The following is a 26,851-nucleotide window of genomic DNA, read 5'->3' as shown; positions in this document are numbered from 1 at the left end:
TTCCTTTTCACTTTACCCTAATTTTTAAGTTTCTATTCTTTAATTCACCATACTTGTTTCTGTTTTTATAGACAGTGTTTCTTTGCACAGCAGTTCTAGCTGTCCAGGAACTCATTTTGTAGAACTGGATGGCCTCAAACTCTCAGAGATCCACCTGCCTCTACCCCCAAATTAGGATTAAAGGTGTGTGCCACCAGTCCAGCCCTACTTCAAACTTTTATGGTTAAATTTCAAATGTCAGACTACAAATTTTAGGAAGAACCTTATAAGTATTTTCTTGTATAGATAATTATATGATTGGGAAAAATCCTTTCTGTCTTTACTAGTATAATTATGACTTAACATAGAATTCTTTTGTACATAGAAATCTAAGGTATAATTTATATTGCTTTGTTTTTTTCCAAGATGAATTTAAATTATTTTTAGTACTAGAAAATAAGACAAAATTCCATAATTTTGTGCACATAGGCAAAGGAGAAAATAAACAGTATTTATAGTCTATTGTGATTATATATGACCCAAAATATAAGATATATTTATAAAATATTCATACTTTTTTCAGGTAGATGTAGTTGTATATGTACTTTCCTAAAGTGGGTATTTCATTTATATTTGAAGAAGAATTCTGTAGAACTATGATTATGACTCAGTGTACTTGTCAAGAAAGCACAAAAAACCTGGGTTCAGACCTCAATACTGAATAAAACTATGCATGGTCAGTATATACCAGTACAAAGAAACAGAGCCATCAGACTGGACCCTGTCTTAGTAATTGTGAGACATTCGTGCTTTTGTTAATAATCAGAAAACAAAAATTGAAAAGTCAGTATACTTTCTTCCAATAATATTAAGGAACAAACACATTGCAAGCACAGTATTATATAATATATCTTCATTGACTCATATTTGGGCTGTGTAACAATGTACCTTGATACTAGTAAATTGGAAAAGAATTTATATCTTTTATGTAAAAAGTGAAATAGATTCTGCCCAGAGTGATAGATCATTCTTACTGTTATATCTACTATTAGAAGAATAAGATCGCATTTTCTCTAAATATTAAGCATTTTTAAACTATAAGTTTATTAACTGTAAATAATATTGTTAATATGCCTGGTGACACTGTTAAGTTCTATTTTCAGTCAGACTCATCGAAGTCCTCATGTATTTTATCGCCATGACTTAATCAGCCAACTTCAGCATAATCATGCTTTAGTTACTTTGGTAGCAGAAAACCTTGCAACTTACATGAACAGCATACGATTGTATGCTAGAGGTATGTATATTAAGCTAAAATTAACTATTGAGAAACTGTTTTTAGAAATTTATTTCTTGACTTTTTTTAATAGGGTGGTAATCACCTCACACATTTTCTTAATTTTTTATTAGATATTTTTCTTTACTTATATTTAAAATGTTATTCCCCTTCCTGGTTTCCGGTCCATGAATCCCCATCCCCTCCCCCTCCCTCCTCCACATGGGTATCCCCCCCCAATACATCCCCCTTATTGCCCCCATATTCCTCTGCACTGTGGGTCCAACTTTTGCAGGACCAAGGCTTCTCCTTGTTGGTACCCAACAAAGCTATCCTCTGCTTTGTATGCAATTGGAGCCCTGGTATAGTCTTTTAGTAGTAGTTTAGTCCCTGGAAGCTCTGGTTGGTTGGTGTTGTTGTTTTTATGGGGTTGCAAGCCCCTTCAACTCTTTCAATACTTCGTCTAATCCCTGCAAGGGGATCCTATTCTCAGTTCAGTGGTTTGCTGCTAGCATTGACCACTGTATTGGACATGCTCTGGATGTGTCTCTCAGGAGAGATCTATATCCGGTCCCTTTCAGCATGAATTTTCTAGCTTCATCAATTTTATCTAGTTTTGGTGGCTGAATATATATGGGCCACATGTGTGTCAGGCTATGAATAGCCATACCTTGAGTCGCTGCTCTAAACTTTGCTTCCATATCCCATCCTATGGATATTTTTCCCCTTTTAATAAGAAGTGAGAGCCTCCACATTTTGCTTATCCTTCTTGAGCATCCTCTGGTCTGTGGATTGCATCTTGGGTCATTCAAACTTTTTTGCTAATATCCACTTAACAATGAGTGCATACCAAGTATGTTTTTCTGAAATTGAGTAACCTCACTCAGGATGATATTTTCTAGTTTGTTCCATTTCCTTCATGAATTTCATGAAGTCATTGTTTTTGATAATTGAGTGGCACTCCATTTTGTAGATGTACCACATTTTCTGTATCCATTCCTCTGTTGAAGGGCATTTGGGATCTTTGCAACTTTTGGCTATTATATATAAGACTGCTATGAACATAGTGGAGTGTGTGTCTTTGTTATATGTTGGAGGTCCCATTTGTCAATTCCTGGTCTTAGAGCATAAGACATTGGTGGTTTGTTCAGGAAATTTTCCCAAGTGCCCATGTGTTCCAGATGCTTCCCTAGTTTTTCTTCTATTAGTTTGAGTAGGTCTGGTTTGATGTGGAGGTCCTTGATGCACTTGGACTTAAGCTTTGTACAGGGTGATAAGCATGGATCGATCTGCATTCTTCTACATGTTGACCTCCAGTTGAACCAGCACCATTTGCTGAAAATGCTATCTTTTTCCATTTGATGGTTTTGGCTCCTTTGTCAAAAATCAAGTGCCCATAGGTGTGTGGGTTCATTTCTGGGTCTTCAGTTCTGTTCCATTGGTCTATCTGTCTGTCTCTGTACCAATACCATGCCGTTTTTATCACTATTGCTCTGTAATACTGCTTGAGTTCAGGGATAGTGATTCCCCCTGAAGTCCTTTCATTGTTGAGGATAGTTTTAGCTATCCTGGGTTTTTTGTTATTCCAGATGAATTTGCAAATTGTTCTGTCTAACTCTTTGAAGAAATGGATTGGTATTTTTATGAGGATTGCATTGAATCTGTAGATCGCTTTTGGTAAAATGGTCATATATACTATCTCTTATTGGTATTGATGTAAATTATGGTGGTCAGATAGGACACAGGGTGTTATTTCAGTTTCCTTTTGTCTGTTGCCTTGTCTCCAAATATGTGGTCAGTTTTGGGAAACTTTTATGAGGTACCAAGAACAAAGCATATATTTTTCTGTGTATTTGGGTGAGATTTTCTTTAAATATCTGCTATATTCATGTGATATTTTTATCATGGTTATTGTTTAATTATATACTAATGTTTATTTTATAATTATGTGTGTTATATATCCTAAATATATAGCTTATATAGTTATATAACTGTAATATGTAATAAATATATTATTGCCAGTATTATTTAATGCCAGGCTATCTCCGTTCTGTTTTGTATGAGTCTTGCTCAGATTAGCATATTGAGATCACCTAAACTTGTTTATTGAGACTCAATATTTTACTTAAAGCAGTATTTCTCACATGAACTTGGATGCCCTTATATTTCTTATTTAGATGTTGAGAACTGCAAAATCCTCTTGGTTTTACTTTTACCTTTGATATGTAATGTTTTTCTCTTTTCTGATTAGATATGAAAGTCTATTTTGTCAGATAATAAAATGGCTACACCTTCTATGAAAATAGGTCCATTTCTCCTTTCTGGTAAAGTGCGTGAAGCAAAAGATGGATTCTGCCGACTAATCCAGTCTGTTTGTCTCTTTTTATTAGGAAATTGAGACCATTAACATTGAGAGTTATTAATGAGCAATTATTGATGAACAGTGTTTAATTATTTTATTTCATTGTTATAGTTGAATTTTCCAGTACATTTTATTTACAGATCTGTGATTATTTGTTTGTTTGTTTTTCAGTGAAGTTGACTTCATCAGATAAAAGTTTTCTATTTAGTACCTTCTGTACAGTTACATTTATTATTATAGAGATGCTTCTTAAATTCGACTTTATCATGGAAGGTTTTTTTTTCTCCGATCTATTGTGATGAAAAGTTTTACTGGATATGATAATCTGTACTCACTTAGCGTTTAAAGAACAACTATCCAGGTCTTTCTACTTCCTAAGAGTTTTCATTGAGTCAGATGCTAAATTAACATGTCTGCCTTTATATATTATATATATATATATATATATATTACTGGGACCTTTTTCTCTACAGCTTTTAATGTTCTTCATTCTGTATTTTTAGTGTTTTGATTATTATGTGCTATGAGGAATTTATTTTCTGGTCCAGTATATTTGGTGTTCTGTATGCTTCTTGCATCTAATCTCTGTGTTTAGATTGGAAAGTTTTTCTGTGATGTAGTGGAAAATGTTTTTTATGTCTTTGACATGAGTTTCTTCTCCTCCTTCCTGTTATTTAGAAATTGAGTTTTTAGAAGTGTCTCAGATTTTCTTTTGTTTGTACCTGAATGTTTTCAATTTAACTTTTTATTTATAGACTGAGATTTCCATTTCTTCTATCTTGTTTTCAGTGCCTGAGAGTCTCTCTTCTGTATCTTGTCCTCTGTTAGTCTTTCCTCTGAGATTTTTTTACTTCAATATTTTTTCTAGTTTTAATTCACTTTGGAATCTCTGTATTGATTTTATATTCTACATTTATGTCTTGAGTTTTATTCATTATTTCAGTCCATTGTCTTTTGTGTTTCATAGCCTTCATGATTCATATCCTCATTAAGTCCTTGTACATGTTCATGGTTGATATTTTTTCTTCTTCTTTTGGTTTTTCAAACCAGTTTCTTGTGCAGTCTTGGCTGTCATGTAACTAGCTTTTGTAGACCCAGGTGGCCTCAAACTGAAGAGATATTCCTGCCTCTGCTTCCCAATTGCTATCCCCAGATCTTAATTCTTGAAATTTTTGTCTTGGACTTCAGTTATAGTTCGTTTTCCATGGCCTTTTATTGTAATGGGGTTAGGAGGTTCTGTGGGGGCATGTTGTCTCGGCTGTTAATGTATGTTTTTGTAACGTTGTTTTTTAAACATCTGTTTTTGGAACAACTGAGATGATTCTAAATGTTAATTATGGATCTTGTCTTTGTTGGATGGGACTTCTACTCTTTCGTGACTGTTGCCCTCTCTAAATCTTAGGAAAGCATGGTGGCTGTAAGTTGAGGTAGACGTAGTACTGTCAGATCAGTGGGTGGTAGAGAGGACTAGAGATGGATCAAAGTAAAAGGCTGAGAATGGGTTTCAGGAAAGAGATATGGGGATCATATCCACACTGGGAGTCAGGGTCCCTGGGGAGTTGAGGTGTAGTGAGAACAGTGGATCATATGAGATGGTTGAAATAAGACAGAGAATAATTTGGAGAAGTAGGGCTGAAAGGTCTAGTGAGATTGAAAGGTCTAGTGAGATTGGATTATGTGTATAGTTGTCATGAGTGAAACCTGTAACCTGGTTGTTACAGGGTTGAGGGTGTAAATGGAGGACATGGAGGAAACATTGAATTGCTTACTTGAGTAACTACCAAGTTGTCCATGGTGTTACAGTTTTTGTATAAATAAGAGCACTACTGTGGGTAGAATGTTTCCAGCTATAGAGGAATTGGAATGGACTAGAAGAATGGACAGAAAATATTCACAGGGAAGAGGAAAAATAGGCCTACACCTGCCCAGGGAATGGAGATAGGTTGGGAGAAAAGGACCTGTAAGCTATCTGCTACAGACCTGTAGTTGAGGCAAGATCGTAATTGAGGGCAGGATGGAGAGTGAATTCTACATACAGTTCTGTTTTACACAGATGCCCTTTTTTTCTCACTGAAAATTTGCAAAAAGCAATCCAAGTGTCTATTACCATATTCATTTTAATCCTGAAATATGAAAGGTTCAAAATTGATTGAACATTCAAAACAACATATACTTCATAACCTTAGGGTTTATTTTCTTTGACAAGAAGTTAAAAATCAAAACTTTACCCCTATGACTCTTATTCTCTGTAACTTCAAACCTCCTTGAATGACAATCCTCAAAATGATTCCTTACTGAAAGTGTAGCCACAAGTAGTATTCCAAATTATTGAAATTTTTCTATTGTGTGATTTCTAATGTCTTTGGTCCAATTTTCAAGGTAGTCTGGCAAAAGTAATGTATGTACTTCAGAATCACTTTAATCCTCTCACCCCTGTATTCAGAACCATTTTGTGTTTCTGATTTGCCTCTCCTTATTCTAAAAATGTCCACAGTTCATTTTTCTGTTCTTTATATTATTTCCATAAAACAAGAATTCTGGTGTGAGATTTGTACTGCAATTGTCCAAATTGAAATTTTATTATTTAACAATTCCAAATATTAAAATTTATTTAAAACAATTTCAGTATGAGTTTTACATTTATATGATAACATATACCTAAATGGTAGATAAAAACTTGTTAAAGCAAAGACAGTGTAAAAATAATACTTTCTTTATTTCATTAGTGTACATTTGTCCCAGATTTATTATTATTAATTTAGTTTTAACATTCTCAAATGTATGGTATAATATTTTATGTTTTCATGTAATGAGAGACACATCCAGAGCATGTCCAGTACAGAGGTCAGTGCTAGCAACAAACCACTGAACTGATAACAGGACCCCCTTTGGGGGGAATTAGAGGAAGTAATGAAAGAGGTGAAGTGGCTTGCAACCCCATAAGAACAACAAGGCCAGCCAACCAGAGCTTCCAGTGACTAAACCACTACCCAAAGACTATATACATGGACTGACCCAGGGCTCCAACTGCATATGTATCAGTGAATAGCCTTGTTGGGGCAACAGTGGAAGGGGAAGCCCTTGGTCCTGACAAGGTTGGACCCCCAGTGCAAGGGAATATGGAGGAAGCAGTAAGTGGGATGTAAAGGGGCAATACATGTTTGGGAGAGGGGGAGGAGAGATAATGGGGGCTTATGGACAGGAAACCGGGAAAGGGAATAACATTTGAAATGTAAATAAATAATCTAATAAAAATAAGATTTCAAAAAATAAAATAACTGAAGTAAAAGAGTCTATTAATTTTATCCTAGTGGGTACTTTATATCTTTGTAGGAATAATTTTGATTAGAAGAATGTGGGTTTGGTTCTTTGGATTGTATTTGATTGCATTTTTGAGACAAGCTCTCAATGTATGTATCTTTGGCTAGCTTAGAGCTTGATACATAGACCAAGCTAGACTTAAAATCACAATGATCAGCTTGACTCTGTCTCTTGAGTGCTGGGATTATGCCCACTTTTTAAATTTTTCTTTATGCTAATTTTTTCTTTTAACAAGCAATAGAGATATTAGGGTTTATGTGATGTTGTTAATAAAGGAAGTCCAAAGCATTTACTTTATAAAGGTTTTCAGTCTGCCCTACTTTGAGTTACTAAAACCTGTTCTCATAATCATAATAAGAGGAATGTCTTTTTAAGATATTTGATTCTTGGTAAATACTCAAAGACTGATGACAAAGATAATTTAATTTCAGAAAATTTAATGTCATTTTTCCCACTCTAATTTTACTGAGTGAAGTCATATCACCATTTTACACTAAAATATTTTCTGTAAGTTGATAGGTTATAGCATAACAGTAAAATGTAATGGGAAGTGGTATACTTAAAAGGAAAGAAGAGTTACACAAAATAATTATTTTTATAACATTTAGCTAACTAGACAGATTAAGATTTAATGCTTTTATTCTCAGCACTCTGATTACTGATTTCTGGTAGTTCAAAGCTAGCCTTGCCTATACATACTTAATTCCCTGCCAGCAAAAGCTGCACAGTAAAACTATCCCTTACAAGAAAAAACATAGAAAAAATGGCAGATTATATTTTGACTGTGTTAAAACTTTTATATCTGTAGAGAGAGATCCTATGAACTATTACATAATTACTTAATAATTATAGTTATTATTACTGTAATTATTTTTGCTAATTTCAGCAGTGCATGTAATTCACAGTATTTTTCATACGCAGATCATGAAGATTATGACCCACAAACTATAAGACTAGGAAGTAGATACAGTCATGTTCAAGAAGTCCAAGAACGGCTTAATTTCCTCAGGTTTGTTTTGATCAATAGTGCTGTTTTTTTTAATGCACATACAATAAGGTATCTGCTGGCTTGCAAATCAAGATACTTTCCAAGAAAGTCATTTCCAGAAGTTTACATATCATTTTGCTATATAGTTATTATGAAGTATCTTTTTTTATGTGGTGTAGATAAGTGTGTGTATAGAGTCCAGTTAGCATTCTGTTATTCTCAACCTTTTGTTACTTTTGGTTTTTTATTTTTGTATTTCTTAGTGTTTCTTACTAAACATGGCTTTTCACTAACTCTGGCTAGCTAACAATTCCTAAAATCTGTTTTCTTCAACTAATAACATAACAGGCATACATTATTACATCTTTTATGCAGATCCTAATGATACAGACATAGACCTTAAACACACATAAAAAGTGATTTATCTAAAGAACCATCTCCCCAATCCTTAAAATTATTAGTTGAAATTTTAGCTTTAAGTTTGAAAAATTTGTAAAGAGAAAATGAAATTTAAATTTCAGAATACAGCAAATACTTGTGTGAAAAGTAGATTTATTGTTTTGAAAATATTTTCTTTGAACTAAAGGTACAATGTGGAGTCATATTTTGGTTAATGATATAATATACTAAGCAACTAAGAGTGAATTAAAAATTATAACTATAAAATTAAGAATCAGATGACTTTCTTTGTTGCAATTTTGCAAATTGTTAACAATAAAATATACTCAAAAGAAAGGAACTAAGAGTTAATACCTACTGTACATGCACGCTGTGCTAGTTCGTTTAATCATCGTGCCAAACTTTGTAAAGCGGATATTGCTTATATTTGTTTATTAAGAAAACACTTTTGTTTAGTATGACTAAAAAGCTAAAAGTTTTTCATGAGTGTAAAGATTTTTAAAGCAACTTTAAATCATAAAATTTTTCGCTCATTTCTGAAACAATTGTGTATTATCTTCACTGTTCAGCTACATAAGTTGGTACCTAAATAATAACTTGTTTCAAAAGCTGTACTTTTTACGCAAGTCTTTTTTTAGTCATATAGATAGACAAAGTTTCTGGCATTTTGTGGTTAGCTAATATACTTGTTAAATAAATGAAAAGTGTGATGTAAGTTCAGATAGGTTATTTTTAAAGAATAGTCATTGAGATATATTAATATAAAATAGATGAATGTATTGGGTATGTCTTTAGGTTACATTAAAATGGAATACATGAATGTGTTGGTATATCAAAACATTTTATTGCTGAGTAAAATGATTTTAAGTCTAATTAGTTCTTTGTGGTTTTTGTTTCAAGATTCTTATTGAAGGATGGTCAACTCTGGCTCTGTGCTTCCCAGGCAAAACAAATATGGCACTGTTTAGCAGAGAATGCAGTTTACTTTAGTGATCGAGAAGCCTGTTTTATGTGGTATTCCAAATTAATGGGAGATGAACCTGACTTAGATCCTGATATCAATAAGGAGTTTTTTGAAAGTAATGTGCTTCAGCTTGATCCTTCTCTATTAACTGAAAATGGAATAAAATGTTTTGAAAGATTTTTCAAAACTGTTAATTGTCGAGAAGGGAAACTAATGATAAAAAGAAAAGTCTACATGATGGATGATTTGGACTTAATAGGATTAGACTATCTTTGGAAGGTAAGTAAAAAAAGTAGAAATACATAATGGCAAAAGTACCTGAAGAACTTAAAACTTGATTTTTCTTTACATATTTATGTCTGTATTTATTTGATGTATGTCCAAGAAATTAAGGGAGTTAGTTGCTTAGATTTTGCTGTTTAATTTCCGACATTGGTGTTTCTTTAGCATTCACTTTAGATTTACCCTTTTCGGATTTTTTGTGTTAGTTCATCCCCATAAGTGTACACCTGTTGTCCTTCATGAAAGTTTTTCAAGTTTTTATGTAAGGTCTTGTGTTTTAATACATACTCACTACCAAAATTAATTACACAAAAAATGACTTATTAGGAAGTGTAAATAGTAAAAAGTTACATAAGTTGTTTTATTTACGATGAATGTTAACTGTCTGAAGAGTAAATGTCTTATGCTATGTAATGCTATATTTGACATTCTGATAGTATAATTGCTGTCTTTTAGACTGTTATATTGTGTAGCTTATGTTTCTTTAGAGATTTATTAACTTAAGCAAATTTCAGATATAGTCATACTTTTTGATGATGTCATTATTTAATTTTAATTTTAACTTTTATTCTAACTAGGAACAATCTACAAATAAAGGCAAATAATAAAAAGGGTAATAAGTGAGGAAAGAAAGTTTTCTTTTTACTTCCTTTCCTGCTTCTACCTTTTTCCCCTTTTGGTTTTCTTAGTTATTGAAAAGAACATTCTAGTTTAAGGGGCAAGTTAAAATATACTTTAATAGTGTTTTTTTTTTTGTTATTTTTAAAATCAGGTTGTGATTCAGAGTAATGATGATATTTCAAACAGAGCTATAGATCTCCTTAAAGAGATATATACAAGCCTTGGTCCTAGATTACAAGCTAATCAGGTAAGAGTAAAGTACTAAAAACTCCACTGTTAGGTTAAAATAATAGTGATAATATCTCATCATTAATTAGAAAATTTTAATCAAATATTTGTCATTTTCAGATAAGATAAATATTTCCACCATTTATCTTGCTTTTTTGTTTTAAGGGATTGCTCTGGTGAGAAAAAGAGTCACATAACTCAGACTTGCCTGGGAATTCATTATTTAACTCCATCTCACAGAATTCTCTTTACTCACCCTGGTATTGCACGCATATACCGGAACCTTCAGATTATTCTTTTTATAACTTTATTTTTCATCATTTTGTGCTTGTTTCTGTGTGTATGCTTGCCTGTGCCTCAGTGCAAGTGTGGAAGTCAGGAATTGAATCTATTTCCTCATACAGGGTCTCAAGTATTAAACTCAGATCATTAGGCTTGACAGCAACATCTTTTCCTACCCTATTCTTAGATGCTTGGAGTTTTTTTAATAGAATTATTGTTATATATCATTCTGCCCAAAATATTACTTGATTCATCATTTGACTCAGAGATCATCTATATTCCCCTAGATTTCTCTATATAGACTTGACTGCCTTAGAACTTGCTAATGTAAAGCATACTAGCCTGGGATGTAAAAAGATCTGCCTCTGCCTCCTGAATGTTGACATAAAGGTTCAGAGATTTTTATCAATTTTATTTATGTATATTTCAAATATTGACCCCACTTTATAATCCCCACATTATCCCCCTCCATTCACTTCACCTCTAAGAAGGTGCCCTAGCATCTCCTACACTGAGACATCAAGCCTCTACAGGACCAAGGCCCTCCCATCAAGTTGATATAGATAAGGCCATCCTCTCCTACATATGTTGCCATGGACTCTTTGATTAGTGTTTAGTCCCTGGGAGCTCTGGGGAGTCAGGTTAACTGATATTGTTCTTCTGTTGAATTGCAATCCTTTTCAGCTCCTTCCCCTAACTGTTCAATAGGGGTCCCTGGGTTCAGTCCAGTGGTTGGCTGTAAGTATCTATCTGCATCTGTCTTGCTCAGCTGCTGGTAAAGCCTCTCAAAGAACAACCCACCCAGTCCCATGTCTACAAGCTCAAAATGGCGTCAATACCAGTGTCTTTGTTTGATGTCTAGGGCTGGAATGGATTGCATGGTGGGACAGTCTCTGTCCCTTCAGTTTCTGCTTCATTTTTTGTCCCTCCTTTTCCTTTAGACAGAAACAATTCTGGGTCAAAAATTTTGAGATGGCTGGGTGGCCTCGTCCCTTAACGAGGGATTATGACTATCAACTAAAGATTCAATTTTCTCAAAACAGAATATTGAAGAGTTCTTGGTTTGCCTCATATTATAAACTTTTTTATTATAAAACTTGTATTTATTCTTAATTATAAATATAGTTAATAATTGCTTTTAAGTTAAAAATTTTTATACTTTGTCATATTTGATAATTTTATAAGCAACAATTGAACTGTTTTTGACATAATATTTGCAGGTAGTTATTCATGAAGACTTTATTCAATCTTGCTTTGATCGTATGAAATCGTCATATGATACGTTGCATGTTTTGGATAGTGATAAAGACAATATTTTTAGCTGTGCAAGACAAGAAGCCATCCGAATAGTTCGCATATTAACTGTTTTAAGGGAATACATAAGTGAATGTGACAGTGATTACCATGAGGAAAGGATGATTCTGCCTATGTCAAGGTTTGTGAAAACTGATTTAATAACTTGCAATTATTTCTTAGACTTATTTACAAAATGTGAGCACTATTTACATTTTAGTGAATTTTACCCTATTTTAAAAGTGTGAACTTTGTAATGCAATTATCTTTTTTGTTTTGGGGGGGTTTTGTTTGTTTTTTTAATAAATATGGTAAAGCACTCATTTGTAACTTGGAATTTTTCTTTGACTTTGTTCATAGTTCCAAATTTTTGTCACCTATTAAGTATAGCATTAATCTATTTTGTAGATTACTTATCCTTCACCCATGTGTTGAGATATGACTTCCTTTGTTAGTCTTAAACTCTGCAATAAAGTTAAGGCAGCCTGTGAACTTAAGATCTTTTTGATTCAATTTCCAAGTGCAGTGAATGCAATTGTGACCTTCATTTGATGGGATATAATTCTATTGTTAAAATCTATTCTCTTTTTTATTCTTTTAGTGAAAATAGATTCTTTTCTTACATAATATATTCTGATTATGGTTTCTTCTGCCTCTATACTCCCAGTCAAAGAACCAGATTCCCCACCTTCCTTCCTATCAGAATCTGCTCCTTTTCTGTCTCTCATTAGAAAGCAAACGGGCGTCTAAGAGATTTATAATACAATATGATAAAAACAAAACCTAACACATCAAAATTGAGCATAAGTGGCAGAAGGAAAAGAGCCCAAGACACAGAAATAGAGACAGAATCCTGTGTGTTCTCAGTAATCTCACCAAAACATACTATATTTGGAGACAACCTGGTAGAGACCCTTGCACACCCTGCTCAAACTGCTTCAGTCTCTTGAGTTCATATGAGGTTTGATAATGTTGATTTAGAGGCCTTGTGTTCTGGTGTCCTTCATCTCCTCTGGCTCTATATCCCCCTCCTTATCCTAGGGGTTCCCTGAGCACTGATGGGAGGGATATGATGAAGACATTGTTCCAAAGTCGTCACTTGCTATTTAATGTCTGTTTACATCTTATTACTTTCCTATACTAAACATGATAGACCTAGTGGTAAAATCTTAATATATCTAGCACATGCTAGATTTCTCCATGTTCAATGAGTTGTGTAGGTGTTACCTTCAGCAGTAAGTACTTATGCTGAAGTAAGTTTATGAAAAGCAAACTTGGTATCAAGGATGAGTTTTTGGGAGGGTTACATTTTGTCCAACAACTCAATTAAATGAAGCCGTGTCTCATTTACCGGAAGCTTCACTTCATAGCAAGAGATAGCATAATAGGTCTCTCTGCCTCTGCCATTATTTGGTAATTTAATTTGAATCACTTCTATTTATATATTTTCAGACGCTTCTATTATATAAAGTTTTCATAGTACTGCTGACATATTTCTTAATTTTAGCTGCTTCTCCATGTATTCCCTACGTTGTTTACCTATTCCATCCCCATTTGATCCTCCCAATCTATCCCTGACCTAAACCTTGAATAACCATCTTTACCCTCTCCTGACTTTCTCCTTTCTTCACTCTATGCCAGATCGCACTACAGTTCTATGGATTGATAGGAGCTTGGCTGTCATTGACATACTAAATAACACACACTTAAAAGTGAATAAATACTATTTGTCATTCTGAGTCTAGGATTATTTTCCCCAGTTTTTTAATCTATTTACCGGAATATTTCATAATGTCACTTTTAACAGCTGAGTAATATTCCATTGTGTAAATAAATATATCACATTTTATCTCTTCTATTGAGGGCCATTTAGGTGGTTTTTAATTTCTAATTAGTATGAACCAATTAGCAATAAACATGGTAAACAAGTGTTTCTGTGTTAAGATGAAGAATCTTTTGGGTATGTGCCCAAGACAAGCATAGTTAATAGGGTAGATTGATGCCCTCCTCCCCCAAATTTATCCAGCTTTGGATCAAAGTCTTTTAGTTGAAGAACTATTAAATTAAAATAGACATTCTAGAAATTTAAATCCCAAATTGAAAGTCATGAATCAAAAAAATTAAAAACATTCTGAATTCCCATTCTTGTCGTTAACAAGAAGAATGTGGTCTATACCAATGGCTCTCAAACATCTTAATTAATGCTGCAACCCTTTAATACAAATCTTTATGTTGCAATAACTCACAGCCTTAAAATCATTTCATCACTACTTCATGAGTGATATTTGAAACTAATGTAAATATATGATGATATCTGATATGTCAAAGAAGTTATGATACACACGTTAAGAATGTGCTGTATAAGCCAGAATACAACAAATATAGAGGCGAATGCCAGCAGCAAACCACTAAACTGAGAATAGGACCCCTGTTGCAGGAATCAGAGAAAGAACTGGAAGAGCTTGAAGGGGCTCGAGACCCCATATGAACAACAATGCCAAGCAACCAGAGCTTCCAGGGACTAAGCCACTACCTAAAGACTATACATGGACTGACCCTGGACTCTGACCTCATAGGTAGCAATGAATAGCCTAGTAAGAGCACCAGTGGAAGGGGAAGCCCTGGGTCCTGCTAAGGCTGAATCCCCAGTGAACGTGATTGTTGGGGGGAGGGCGGCAATGGGGGGAGGGTGGGAGGGGGACACCCCTACAGTAGGGAATGGGGAGGGGTTAGGGGAATGTTGGCCTAGAAACCGGGAAAGGGAATAACACTCGAAATGTAAATAAGAAATACTCAAGTTAATAAAAAAAATTTAAAAAAAAAGAAATGTGCTGTATATTATCCCAGCTCATTTTACACTACTGTAAAGTTTGAATAATGTTGTCTTTTTGCTAGAATAACATACATGAATTGCTATTGGCATAAGTATTTGAAATCTGGAAACTGAAGAGTTAATTTCAGTATTTAAGAGCACTGACCATTCTCCCGGGGGTCCTCAGTTCATTTTCCATCCTCTACAAGTAGTCTGCACTCTTAACTACACTTACAGGACATCCAATATCCTTGTCTGACCTTTGCAGGCACCAGGCACACAAATGGTACACAGACATATGTGCAGACAGAATATGCACGCACATGAAATAACATGTTTTAAATGTGAAATGTAATGAATTTCATGATTAGAATTTAGTTATTTCTCTAAAATAGATCATCTGCGTGTAAAAAAATAATCTAAGTTAGATGAGGTCAAGCTGAAGAGATGCCTTAACAGTTAAGGGCACCGACTGTACTTCCAGTGTTCTAAATTCCATTCCCAGCAACTACATGGTGGCTCACAACCATCTCTAATGAGATCTGATGCCCTCCCTCTTCTGATGTGTCTGAAGACAGCTACAGTATACTTATACATAAATAAGTCCTTAAACTTTTAGAGAGGTTATGAGAGGCGGGGATATGGGATAACATTTGAAATGTAAATATATAAAATATCCAAAAAAATATTTTTTTAAAAAAATAGGTGTGGTATGTACATTTATATATGCAGGTGTGTGTGTGTGTGTAACACTACATTTTCCAACACCTATTCACTCACATATTTTTGCAAAAGCTTGCTTTAAGTTGAGGTTTATCTTCTATTCAAAATAGTCTTAGTGTAGGTTTTAGAGTGATGACACAGTGATTAAGATCACCTATTGCTTGCTGTTCGATTCCCGTCTGTAACTACTCCAAAAGAATCTGACACCCTCTTTTTCATGTTGGCAAAACACCCATGAATATCAAAAATAAAATCTCCTTTAATTATATGATTACTATTTTTTAATAGTCTGCTGAAGAGAAGTAAAAGAATAATTGGTGTTACTGTAGCTACTGTTTTAAGCCTTAGTTCTGTTGCTTGTTTGGCAGTAGTTTCCAGTGTAGCATTAAAAACATCTCAATAGATGCTACACTGAACAAAAAGACAAAGCATTTTGTTGAAGACTGACATAAAGATTCACATGAGTTATGGATAGGGCAAATTAAAATTGATACCAGACTTCAAAATCAAGTAGATGTTTTAAAACAAACAGTAGAATGGTTAGGTCAAACTATGGTAGCTATTGAAAAATATGAGGATTCAAGGTGTGATTGAAATTCTACTACTTTTTGTGTTACTGAATATATGTATAATGATACATACCATGATTGGACGTTAATTCAAGCCTATTTAGAAGGTAATGATATTGCTACCAAAGTAATTAATGCCTTGAAATATGATATTCGAACGTCTTTTGGCAAACAGCTACAAGATACTACCCCTAGGAAATAGCTAAATTATTGGCTGACAAATTGACAGGATTAGATCCCAAAGCTTGGTCTCAAAATATTTTCCATAGCATGGGAAAAGCTACTTTTGCCATAATATTGTGTGCATTATGTATTATGTTGCTTTATTTTACATGATTAAACCCCTACAATGGCATTTAGCTATGCTATGGAAAGTGTTAAGTTTTAAAAAAAAAAAAGATAGAAATTCTGGAGACATAGAGATGCAGCTCCCAGGCAGGGTCAAGTGAAATGTGCAAGGAGGGCTGGAATGACAACCTTGAGAAGAAAGTGTTTTTCTTATTTGGCCTGAATTATGTTCTGCCATGTCCTGTTTTTGTGGAAGTGGCTGTCATGCTCTCAGTGTTATGACGAGTATATTTTGATAATAGGAAGAGGGATCATTTCTTATATAAATATTTTAAGAAGTCTTTGTTTAGTCTTATTTTTTTGTTTGTTCTGGCCTAAGTTATTCCAAGTATCATAGGAATAACAATCTTACGATTATATCTTGCCAAAGAGAATTTGAGGTAATGAATGTTAATAGGGATTAATAAAGCTAGTGGAAGCATGCAGCTGCTTCTGCTTTTGCTCTGCAATAAAATAAAATAAAATAAAATCTGCCCAAAATAAAATCTTAGAAAATTAAGCTTTTTGAAATTTTTGTGGTTATCCTGCTTTATCATGAGTAGGAAACATTTGTTCTTAGCTAATAGAAGTAAGGTGTTACTATCAGTTTGTAATTCAAGAGTCAAAATATTTTTTTTCTTTTTTTCGGAGCTGGGGACCGAACCCAGGACCTTGCGCATGCTAGGCAAGCACTCTACCACTGAGCCAAATCCCCAACCCCAAGAGTCATAATATTTTAAGTTAACCACTGTATTTTTTTAACCTCTGTATTTTAAATAACAAATTCATATTATGTCCTTTACAATTTGTTGAATATTGCTGGGGTTTTTTTGTGGGAGGTTTTATAAAAATTAAATTTTTTTTTCCCCCAGAGCATTCCGTGGGAAACACTTGTCTCTTACAGTTCGATTTCCAAACCAGAGCAAAGAAGTTGATGATTTGGACATACTGTCTCATACGAATGCTACCATTGGTTCTGTGCGACGCTGCATTCTCAATCGTATTAATGCCAATGTAACCCATACAAAAATTGAACTGTTTATAGGTGGAGAGTTAATAGATTCTGAAGATGACAGAAAGCTAGTTGAACAGTTAAATTTGAAAGATAAATCAGTAAGTAAATATAATTTTCATATATTCTCTCAAATTCATGTTTATACTTTACTATTAGTCATTTCTTGAACATTATTATGTACATGTTTTGTGTTGATAACTGGATATAACCAACCAGGTATATGTGTGGTAGTGCATATTTTAATTCCAGCACTTAGTAGTTCCCTACCTTGTATACCAGATTATAGCCCTCTCAGACCTACAGGGTAAGATTGTTTTGTAAAATAAATTTATTAGATATAAAAAGGTAGATATCAAAAAAAGTAAATATCACAGGATTTTAGGTAATGAAAATCTGTATTCTCCCTGTTATAATTAAGTTAGATAACTGAAAACAATTTCATATCTACTGTAGACATTTCATATTTACATACATTTAGAGTTGATTTTACTTTACCCCAAATAATAAATTTAGAAATATTAACCGGGAAAGGGAAAAACATTTGAAATGTAAATAAGAAATACTCATTTTGGGGCTGGGGATTTAGCTCAGTGGTAGAGCGCTTGCCTAGGAAGCGCAAGGCCCTGGGTTCGGTCCCCAGCTCCGAAAAAAAGAACCAAAAAAAAAAAATACTCATTTTAATAAAAATCGAAGAGAAAAAATCTAGAAATATTTATATACAATTTGCTTTTTGTTATTTAATGTCTAAATAATGCAGAAATAAAAAAGCATTTATATAGATTCTATGCAAATGATATACTGATAAAGAATGACATTAGGATCTATAATATTTAATATCCAACAGAGTATTCTACAGACATTGTAAAGGTAAGTGGATTGTTATAAATGGTTATATTGTAGTAATTTTTTTCCTTAACCATTTTTATTTATTCTGAAAATTCTCTGTTCATATCCATACCATGTTTTTGTACTGGATTGGTTTTTTCTTTATATATTCTGTCAATCCTCTATCATATGTATATTAAAAAGTTTCAGATGTGCTTCTAAAAACAAACTTGAGAGAATAGCCTTTTGGTATTCTTTGGTTCTTGTTTTCTAAACATCTTTCATGTTCCCTTTATCATTATTTTTTTTTCAGCTAATTACTGCTAAATTTTTACAAATAAATTCCAACATGCCTTCAAGTCCTGATAGCTCATCTGATTCATCAGCCGGATCTCCTGGAAACCACTGTCATAATAACTATAGAGATGTTCCCAATTCAGAAATGGAAAATTGTTTACCAGGCGTGGTAAGTAATTACTATCTACAAGGGATTCCCTTCTCATTTATTAATAAGAGAAGATTATGTAGAATGTTTCAGTTTCTGGGTTTAAAGCTTACCTACACTGAATAACACTAAATAATTGAAGTTAGTAACTTTTAAGTGAATTCTGGAAAGATACAATTTATAAGTTACGTAAAGTTAATGATTATAATATGCATTTATATGTATCCATATATGCATACATTATATCAAAAGAAATGGCTCCTATGTTTAAATTAATTAGCCCTTTTAAAAGATAGGTTGATACTATTGCTTTCTTTCTATGAAGTTGCAAACCCCTTCAGTTCCTTCAGTCCTTCTCCTAACTCCTCCATTAGTGTCCCTGTGTTCAGTTCAGTGGTTAGCTGCAAGCTTCCCTTTCTGTATTTATCAGGCTCTGGCAGAGTCTCTCAGGGAACAGCTGTATCAGACCCCTCTCAGCAAGCATTTCCCGGAATTAGCAATAGGGAATAGGATTGGTATCTGTAGATGCAATGGTTCCCCAGGTGGAGCAGTCACTGGATGTCCTTTCCTTCAGTCTCTGCTCCACTCTTTGTCCTTGCATTTCCTTTAGACAGGGTCAATTCCTGTTTAAGATTTTTGAGGTGGGTACAGCACACCTTGTTAATCCAATTGCTGTGGAGGAAAAAGCTAATTGAATCTCAAACTGTTGAGGCCAGACTAGTCAAGAGAGCAAGCATTAGGCAAACAAGACTACCTTAATTATTTTAAGAAATAGATAAAACTGAAAAGATTAAGGAGATAATCCAATTGAAAAATTATTTCCTTCAAGGCAGTCTCCTTGGGGGAGCAACTACTCCTAAGACCAGCATTAGATACCCAACAGAAAACAAATTCAATATCTTTGAAAGTTCCTAGTCTTTTTTTTTATTCTTCTACAACTGAGACTTCATTGGTCAAGGAGCAGAGTACACAGACATTCCAGTTCTTCACAAGTACCCAAACTCTGAAGAGCCACACTGTGTTCACTGTACACAAATGAAGAGCTACATATTTTCTTTGAACTTACTCCAGTGATGTTCCAACCTCAAACTTGGCAAGTTTCCTTAAGATCGCTCATAACAACCAAATGCTCTTAATCCTCAATTCTACCGATTCACAGTTTTATACCACACACAGAACATACTCAAAATCTCCATCTTTCACAGCACATTATCACAACTGTTAAGAAAATGGACTGCCATGACCAGAGGCACACAGTTTTGACAGGGCAAGGACCAAGGACTGGCTTTCTTTTTTCTTTTTTTTTTTTTCTTTTTTTTGCTCCATGTTTATTAAAATGGGTATTTCTTATTTACATTTTGATTGTTATTCCCTTTCCCGGTTTCCAGGCCAACATCCCCCTAACCCCTCCCCATTCCCTACTGTAGGGGTGTTCCCTCCCCATCCTCCCCCATTACCACCCTCCCCCCAACAATCACGTTCACTGGGGGTTCAGTCTTAGCAGGACCAAGGGCTTCCCCTTCCACTGGTGCTCTTACTAGGCTATTCATTGCTACCTATGAGGTTGGAGCCCAGAGTCAGTCTTTGGGTAGTGGCTTAGGACTGGCTTTCTTATAAAATTGTTCTACTAGAAACAAATGATAAAGATGTAACTGAAAATATTCCATACATGAATGCACGGCTGAGACTCCAAATCGCCATTTAGTATGCTTTGTACTGTGGGATATAAAACTAGCTGGAAATAGTCACAGCCTCTCCTAATTCCAGTATCATGCTATTTTCTGCTTGTACCAAAAACATAAACAACCAGCAAATGATTTAACCTTTTTTTTAATTAATTACCAACCAATTTTAATAAGATGATATTCTAAGAATTATATGAAGATCCCATGTCATATACAGAGAGTATTATAAATCAGAGTTATATTTAGAAATAATAGTGTGTAGCTGAAAATAAAGTCTAATATTAAGAATATGGATTCATTAAGTCAATTTTAGGGGCTTCCTTCTCAACTATTCAGAATACAGGATATTTCACAAGAATCATATGTGAACTTGAACCAGACTTTCTCCTAGTGACATGACTCAGGTTGTTTTATAAAATAATGTGTGACAAAATAGATCTGGATCTACATGAACTATAAGTAAATACTTACTAAAAACACTGACAATGTTTTCTTTTTACACCTTGAGAAATAACCTCTTAAACATTTGCACTTAAAAAATGGGATGAGGTAAGATTCCCTCACCTTGTAAAATTGTTTCTAGAGCTACTAAAATACTCAAATTTACAAAATAGCTGGTAAAAATATCTTCTGGATTGTACAAGAAAGGAGGCAGGGACCACTAACAGACATGAGGGATGCTTAATTGAACCTTGCTTCTTTCTCTTATGCAGAGGCTGGACTCTGGCTTTCCATCTCTCCATTTTCTGCATGCAGATCTATACTTTGCTGGTCGGCCACTTCAGACTGTTTGCCCTTCCCTCCTCTCTCCCCTTTTATCTGCACATTTTTTGTCTGATGCTTTATCCTTTCACGAAGCCTTCGTCTTCGCATCCAGCTTGGTGTGGCAGGCTTAACAGACAGCCTTCGGAGAGCAGCGCTTGGGGCTACAATTTCGTAGCTGCATATGCGCTAGCAAGGTTCCTATTCTTTCTTTTTTGTTTTTGTTTTTTGTTTGTTTGTTGTACATTTTTAGTAAATTGTGTATTTCTTATTTACATTTCAGGTGTTATCCCCTTTCCTGGTTTTCCTGTCAATCAGCTCCCTAACCCCTCTCACTAGCCTGTATGGGTGTTCCCCTCTTCATCCACCCACCATTACCAAACGCCCCACCCCCACATCAGTCCCCTTCACTGGGGTCTAACCTTGGCAGGACCAAGGGCTTTCCCTTCCACTGGTGCCCCAACAAGGCTGTTCACTACTACTTGTGCAGTTGGAGCCCTGGGTCAGTCCATGTATAGTCTTTCAGTAGTGGTTTAGTCCCTGGAAGCTCTAGCTGGTTAGAATTGTTGTACTTATGGGGTTGCAAGACCCTTCAGCTCTTTCAGTCCTTCCTCTGATTCCCCCCAAGGGGGTCCTATTCTCAGTTCGGTGGTTTGCTGCTACCATTAACCTCTGTATTGGACATGCTCTGGATGTGTCTCTCAGGAGAGATCTCTATCTGGTTCCTGTCAGAGCTATGCACTTCTAAGCTTCATTGTCTTACCTAGTTTTGGTGACTGTATATATGTATTGGCAACATGTGAGGCAGGCACTAAGTGGCCATTCCTTCAGTCTCTGCTCTAAAATTTGCCTGCATATCCCCTCCTATGAATATTTTTGTTCACCTTTTATAGAAGGAGTGAAGCATCTGAATTTTGGTGATCCTTCTTGAGTTTTATGTGGTATGTGCATCTTGGAAAATCCAGGCATGTGGATATCCAAACACACCAGAAAAGCAAGATCTAGATTTAAAATCACATTTAATCATGCTTATGGAGGACTTTTAAGAATGTTATAAATAACTACCTTAAGAAAATACAGAACAACACAAGTAAACAACTAGAAGCCCTTGAAGAGGAAACACAAAAATCCAGTAAAGAAATACTGGAAAAAACAACCAAACAGGAGAAGGAAATGAACAAAACAATCAGCAATTTAAAATTGGAAATATAAACAATAAAGCAAGCAAAAAAGGAGAAAACCCTAAGGATTGAAAACCTAGGGAAGAGATCAGGAGTCATAAATGTGAGTATCACCAAGAAAATAAAAGAGATAGAGGAGAGAATCTCAGGAGCAGAAGACACCATAGAAAACATCGACACAACCATCATAGAAAATGTAAAACACACAAAGCTCGTAGCCCAAAACATCTAGGACATTCAGGACACAATGAGATGATCAAACCTAAGGATGATAGGTATAGAGGAGAGTGAAGACAACCAGCTTAAAGGGCCAGTTAATATCTCCACCAAATTATAGAAGAAAACTTCCTTAACCTAAAGAAAGAGATGCCCATGAAATGAACATACAAGAAGCCTACAGAACTCCAAATAGATTGGACCAGAAAAGCAAAAGCTCCCGTCACATAATAGTCAAAACACCAAATGCACAAAACAAAGAATATTAAAAGCAGTAAGGGAAAAAGTTCAAGTAACATATCAAGGCAGACCTATCATAATTATACCAGACGTCTATGAAAGCCAGAAGATCTGGACAAATGTCATACAGACCCTAGGAGAACACAAATGCCAGTTGAGGCTACTATAACCAGCAAAACTCTCAATTAACATAGATGGAGAAACCAAGATATTTCCTGACAAAACCCAATTTACACAATATTTGTCTACAAATCCAGCCCTACAAAGGATAATAAATGCCAAAGGCTACTGTAAGGAGGTAAGCTCCACCCTAGAAAAAGCAAGAAAGTAATCTTGCAACAAAACCAAAAGGAAAGAAGTAGACAAACATGATCCCAACTGCAAATACAAAAATAACAGGAAGCAACAATCACTATTCCTTACTCTCTCTCTCAACATCAATGGACTTAATTTCCCAATAAAAAGACACAGATTAACAGACAGGATATTTAAAGATGACCCAGCATTTTGTTGCCTACAGGAAACACAACTGAGAGAGTAAGACTCACACTATCCCAGAGTAAAAGTCTGGAAAACCAGTTTCCAATCAAATAATATGAAGAAGCAAGCTGGAGTAGCCATTCTAATACCAAATAAAATCGATGTTCATAAAGAAAGATAAGGAAGGACACTTCATGTTCAAAGAAAAATCCACCAAGATGAACTCTCAATCCTAAATGTCTGTGCTCCAAATACAAGGGAACCTACATACATAAAAGAAATCTTACTAAAGTTCAAAGCATACATTGCACCACACATAATAGTAGGGGATTTCAACACCCCACTCTCATCACTGGACAGATTGTGGAAACAGAAATTAAACAGAGAGATAGAGAAACTAACAGAAGTTAGGAACCAAATGGACTTAATGGATATTTATAGAATATTCCATCCTTAAAAAAAAGGATATACATTCTTCCCACAACCTCATGGTACCTTCTCCACAGTTAACCATATAATCCATTACAAGACAGACCTCATGATACAGAAAGATAGAAATAATCACATGCATCCTATCAGACCACCCCAGACTAAGGCTGGTCTTTAATAACAACAATAATGATAGAAAGCCCACATATACATGGAAGTTGGACAGTGGTCTACTCTATGATAACTTTGTCATGGAAAAAATAAAAAAAAGAAAAGACTTAGAATTTAGTGAAAATGAAGATACAACATTCCCAAACTTATGGGACACAATGAAAGTGGTACTAACAGGAAATCTCATAGCTCTGAGTGCCTGCAAAAAGAAACAGGAGAGAGCATATGTCAGCAGCTTGACAGTCCACCTAAAAGCTCTAGAATAAAATGAAATAAATAAACCCAAGAGGAGTAGAAGGCAGGAAATGAACTCTGTTCTGAAATCAAGTAGAAACAAAAAGTACTATATAAAGAGTCAACAAAATCAGGAACTGATTCTTTGAGAAAATCAACAGGATAGATAAACCCTTAGCCAGACGAACCAGAGGGCACAAAGAGTGTATCCAAATTAAGAAAATCAGAAATGAAAAGGGAGACATAACAACTGAATCTGAGGAAATTCAAAAAAGTGTCAAATCCTACTATAAAAGCCTATATTGAACAAAACTGGAAAATCTGGAGGAAATGGACAATTTTCAAGATATATACCAGGTACAGAAGTTATTTGAGGATCAGATAAACCATTTAAATAATCCCATAACTCCTAAAGATATGGAAGAAGTTATTAAAAGTCACCCAACCAAAAAGAGCCCAGGACCAGATGGGTTTAGTACAGAATTCTATCAGACCTTCATAGAAGACCCCATACCAATACTGTCCAAACTATTCCACAAAATAGAAACAGACAGAGCATTACCAAACTCCTTCTATGAAACCAAAATTGCTCTTATACCAAAACAACACAAAGACCCAACAAAGAAAGAACTTCAGCCCAGTATCCCTTATGAATATTGACGCAAAAATACTCAATAAAATTCTTGCAAACCGAATCCAAGAACAAGTAAAACTTATATGGTCAAGTAAGCGTCATTCCAGGTATGCAAGTATATGGAAAACCATCAGCATAATCCACTATATAAACAAACATGGTCTACTCAATTAGATGCTGAGAAAGCAATTGATAAAATTCTACACCCCTTCATGATAAAAGTCCTGGGAAGAACAGGAATTCAAGGCACATACCTAAACATACTAAAAGCCATATACTGCAAACCAGTAACTAAATTAAACTAAGTGGAGAGAAACTTGAAGCAATCCCACTAAAATCAAAGGCTAGAGAGAACTGCCCACTCTTGAGTACTCAATATAGTACTCAAAGTTCTCGCCAGAGCAATCAAATCAAAAGGAGGTCAAATGTATATAAATTGGAAAGGAAGAAGTCAAAATATCACTATTGCAGATGATGTGATAGTATACTTAAGTGACCCCAAAGTTTCACCAGAGAACTACTAAACCCAGTAAACAACTTCAGCAAAGTGGTGGGTATAAAATTAACTTAAACAAATCAATAGCCTTCCTCTACACAATAGATAAACAGGCTAAGAAAGAAATTTGGGAAAGGACAACATTCATAGTAGTCCCAAATGATATAAAATACCTGAGTGTGATTCTAACCAAGCAAGTGAAAGATCTGTATGATAGGAACTTCAAGCCTCCGTAGAAAGAAATTGAAGAATATCTCAGAAGATATAAAAATCTCCCATGCTCCTAGATTAGCAGGATTAATACAGTAAATATGGCCATTTAACCAAAGGCAATCTGTAGATTCAATGCATTCCCCAACAAAATTCCAATTCAGTTCTTCATACAGTTAGAAAGAGCAATTTGCAAACTATTTGGAATAACAAAAAAAAAACCAGGATAGGGAAAACTACCCTCAACAATAAGAGGACTTCTGGGGGAATCACCATCCCTGACATCAAGCAGTATTACAGAGCAATAGTCATAAAAACTGCATGGTATTGGTACAGAGACAAGCAGATAGAGCAGTGGAGTAGAATTGAAGACCCAGAAATGAACCCACACAACTATGGTCACTTGATTTTTGACAAAGGAGCCAAAACCATCCAAAGGAAGAAAGATAGCATTTCCAGCAAATGGTGCTGTTTCAACTAGAGGTCAGCATGTAGAATAAAAAATGTACAAAGCTTAAGTCCAAGAGGATCAAGGACCTCCACATCAAACCAGATACATTCAGCCTAATAGAAGAAAAAGTGGGGAAGAGTCTTGAACGTGTGGGCACTGGAGAAATTTTCCTGAATCCAATCGATTATTCTCTAAGATCAAGAACTGACAAATCCCATAATGCTCAAAGTCTTAAAATACTCTCTCAAGGCTTTTTCTTTCTGTTTTTGGGGATTCCTTTCTGTATTTATTGTTATTGTTTTGGTTTTTAATTTTTCTTCCTTTTTTTTTAGCCTAATATATCCTTTGTGTTATTGCTTCTGGTTTTGCGTTTTGTGGATTTCTGAGCATATGAATGAGAGGGTCTGTATTTTTTCTTGTCCTTTCCCTGGGCTATTTTTCTTCTGGTTTGTTTTTTTGTTTGTTTGTTTAGGTTTTTTTGTTTTGTTTTGTCTTAGCTTATACTTTTATTCATTACATTTTGTTACTGTCTATTAGATCTGGGTATAGGAAGTCAGGGAAGAGTTGGGTTAATAGAGGAGAAAGATGTTGTCAGTATATATTGTATGAAAAAAAATCTAAAATATTTAAACAGGGAGATCATTTCAATAAAATAATCAAAGATAAGTTTTAAGGTCATTTTGATTAAATTTTTGTTAATAAAAATCTATCCACCCAATGTTTACCCAGGTATAATTTTATTTATTCTATTTTCTAGATAATGTCACTGCAGCCCAGATACATATCTTTCCTTTGGCAAGTTGCAGACTTAGGAAGCATGTTGACTATGCCAACTCTTAGAGATGGAGCAAGAATACTTATGAAACTAATGCCACCAGGTAAATAAACTAAATGGTCTATCCTTCCATGTTTCCTCCTCTCAATTAAGAATGCTTACAAGTATCTCACAGA

The 26,851-nt window shown here is 34.7% G+C and overlaps 1 protein-coding gene across 4 annotated transcripts in view; it reads left to right on the top strand.

Moving 5' to 3' along the window:
- Usp9y (ubiquitin specific peptidase 9, Y-linked) overlaps positions 1-26,851 on the top strand; it is a 144,729-nt gene that overhangs the window by 53,418 nt on the left and 64,460 nt on the right. For all 4 annotated transcript variants that reach the window (NM_001329902.2, XM_087601285.1, XM_087601288.1 and 1 more), the window contains 8 exon segments: positions 1,143-1,276; positions 7,860-7,947; positions 9,226-9,568; positions 10,344-10,439; positions 11,923-12,137; positions 17,299-17,539; positions 18,580-18,732; positions 26,658-26,778. In NM_001329902.2, the coding sequence (NP_001316831.2) occupies positions 1,143-1,276; positions 7,860-7,947; positions 9,226-9,568; positions 10,344-10,439; positions 11,923-12,137; positions 17,299-17,539; positions 18,580-18,732; positions 26,658-26,778 (1,391 nt within the window).

This window comes from Rattus norvegicus, chromosome Y, assembly GCF_021556685.1.
Source record: "Rattus norvegicus strain SHRSP/BbbUtx chromosome Y, alternate assembly SHRSP_T2T, whole genome shotgun sequence".
Classification (NCBI taxonomy): Eukaryota; Metazoa; Chordata; class Mammalia; order Rodentia; family Muridae; genus Rattus; species Rattus norvegicus.
This window is presented reverse-complemented; position numbering and strand designations above follow the sequence as displayed.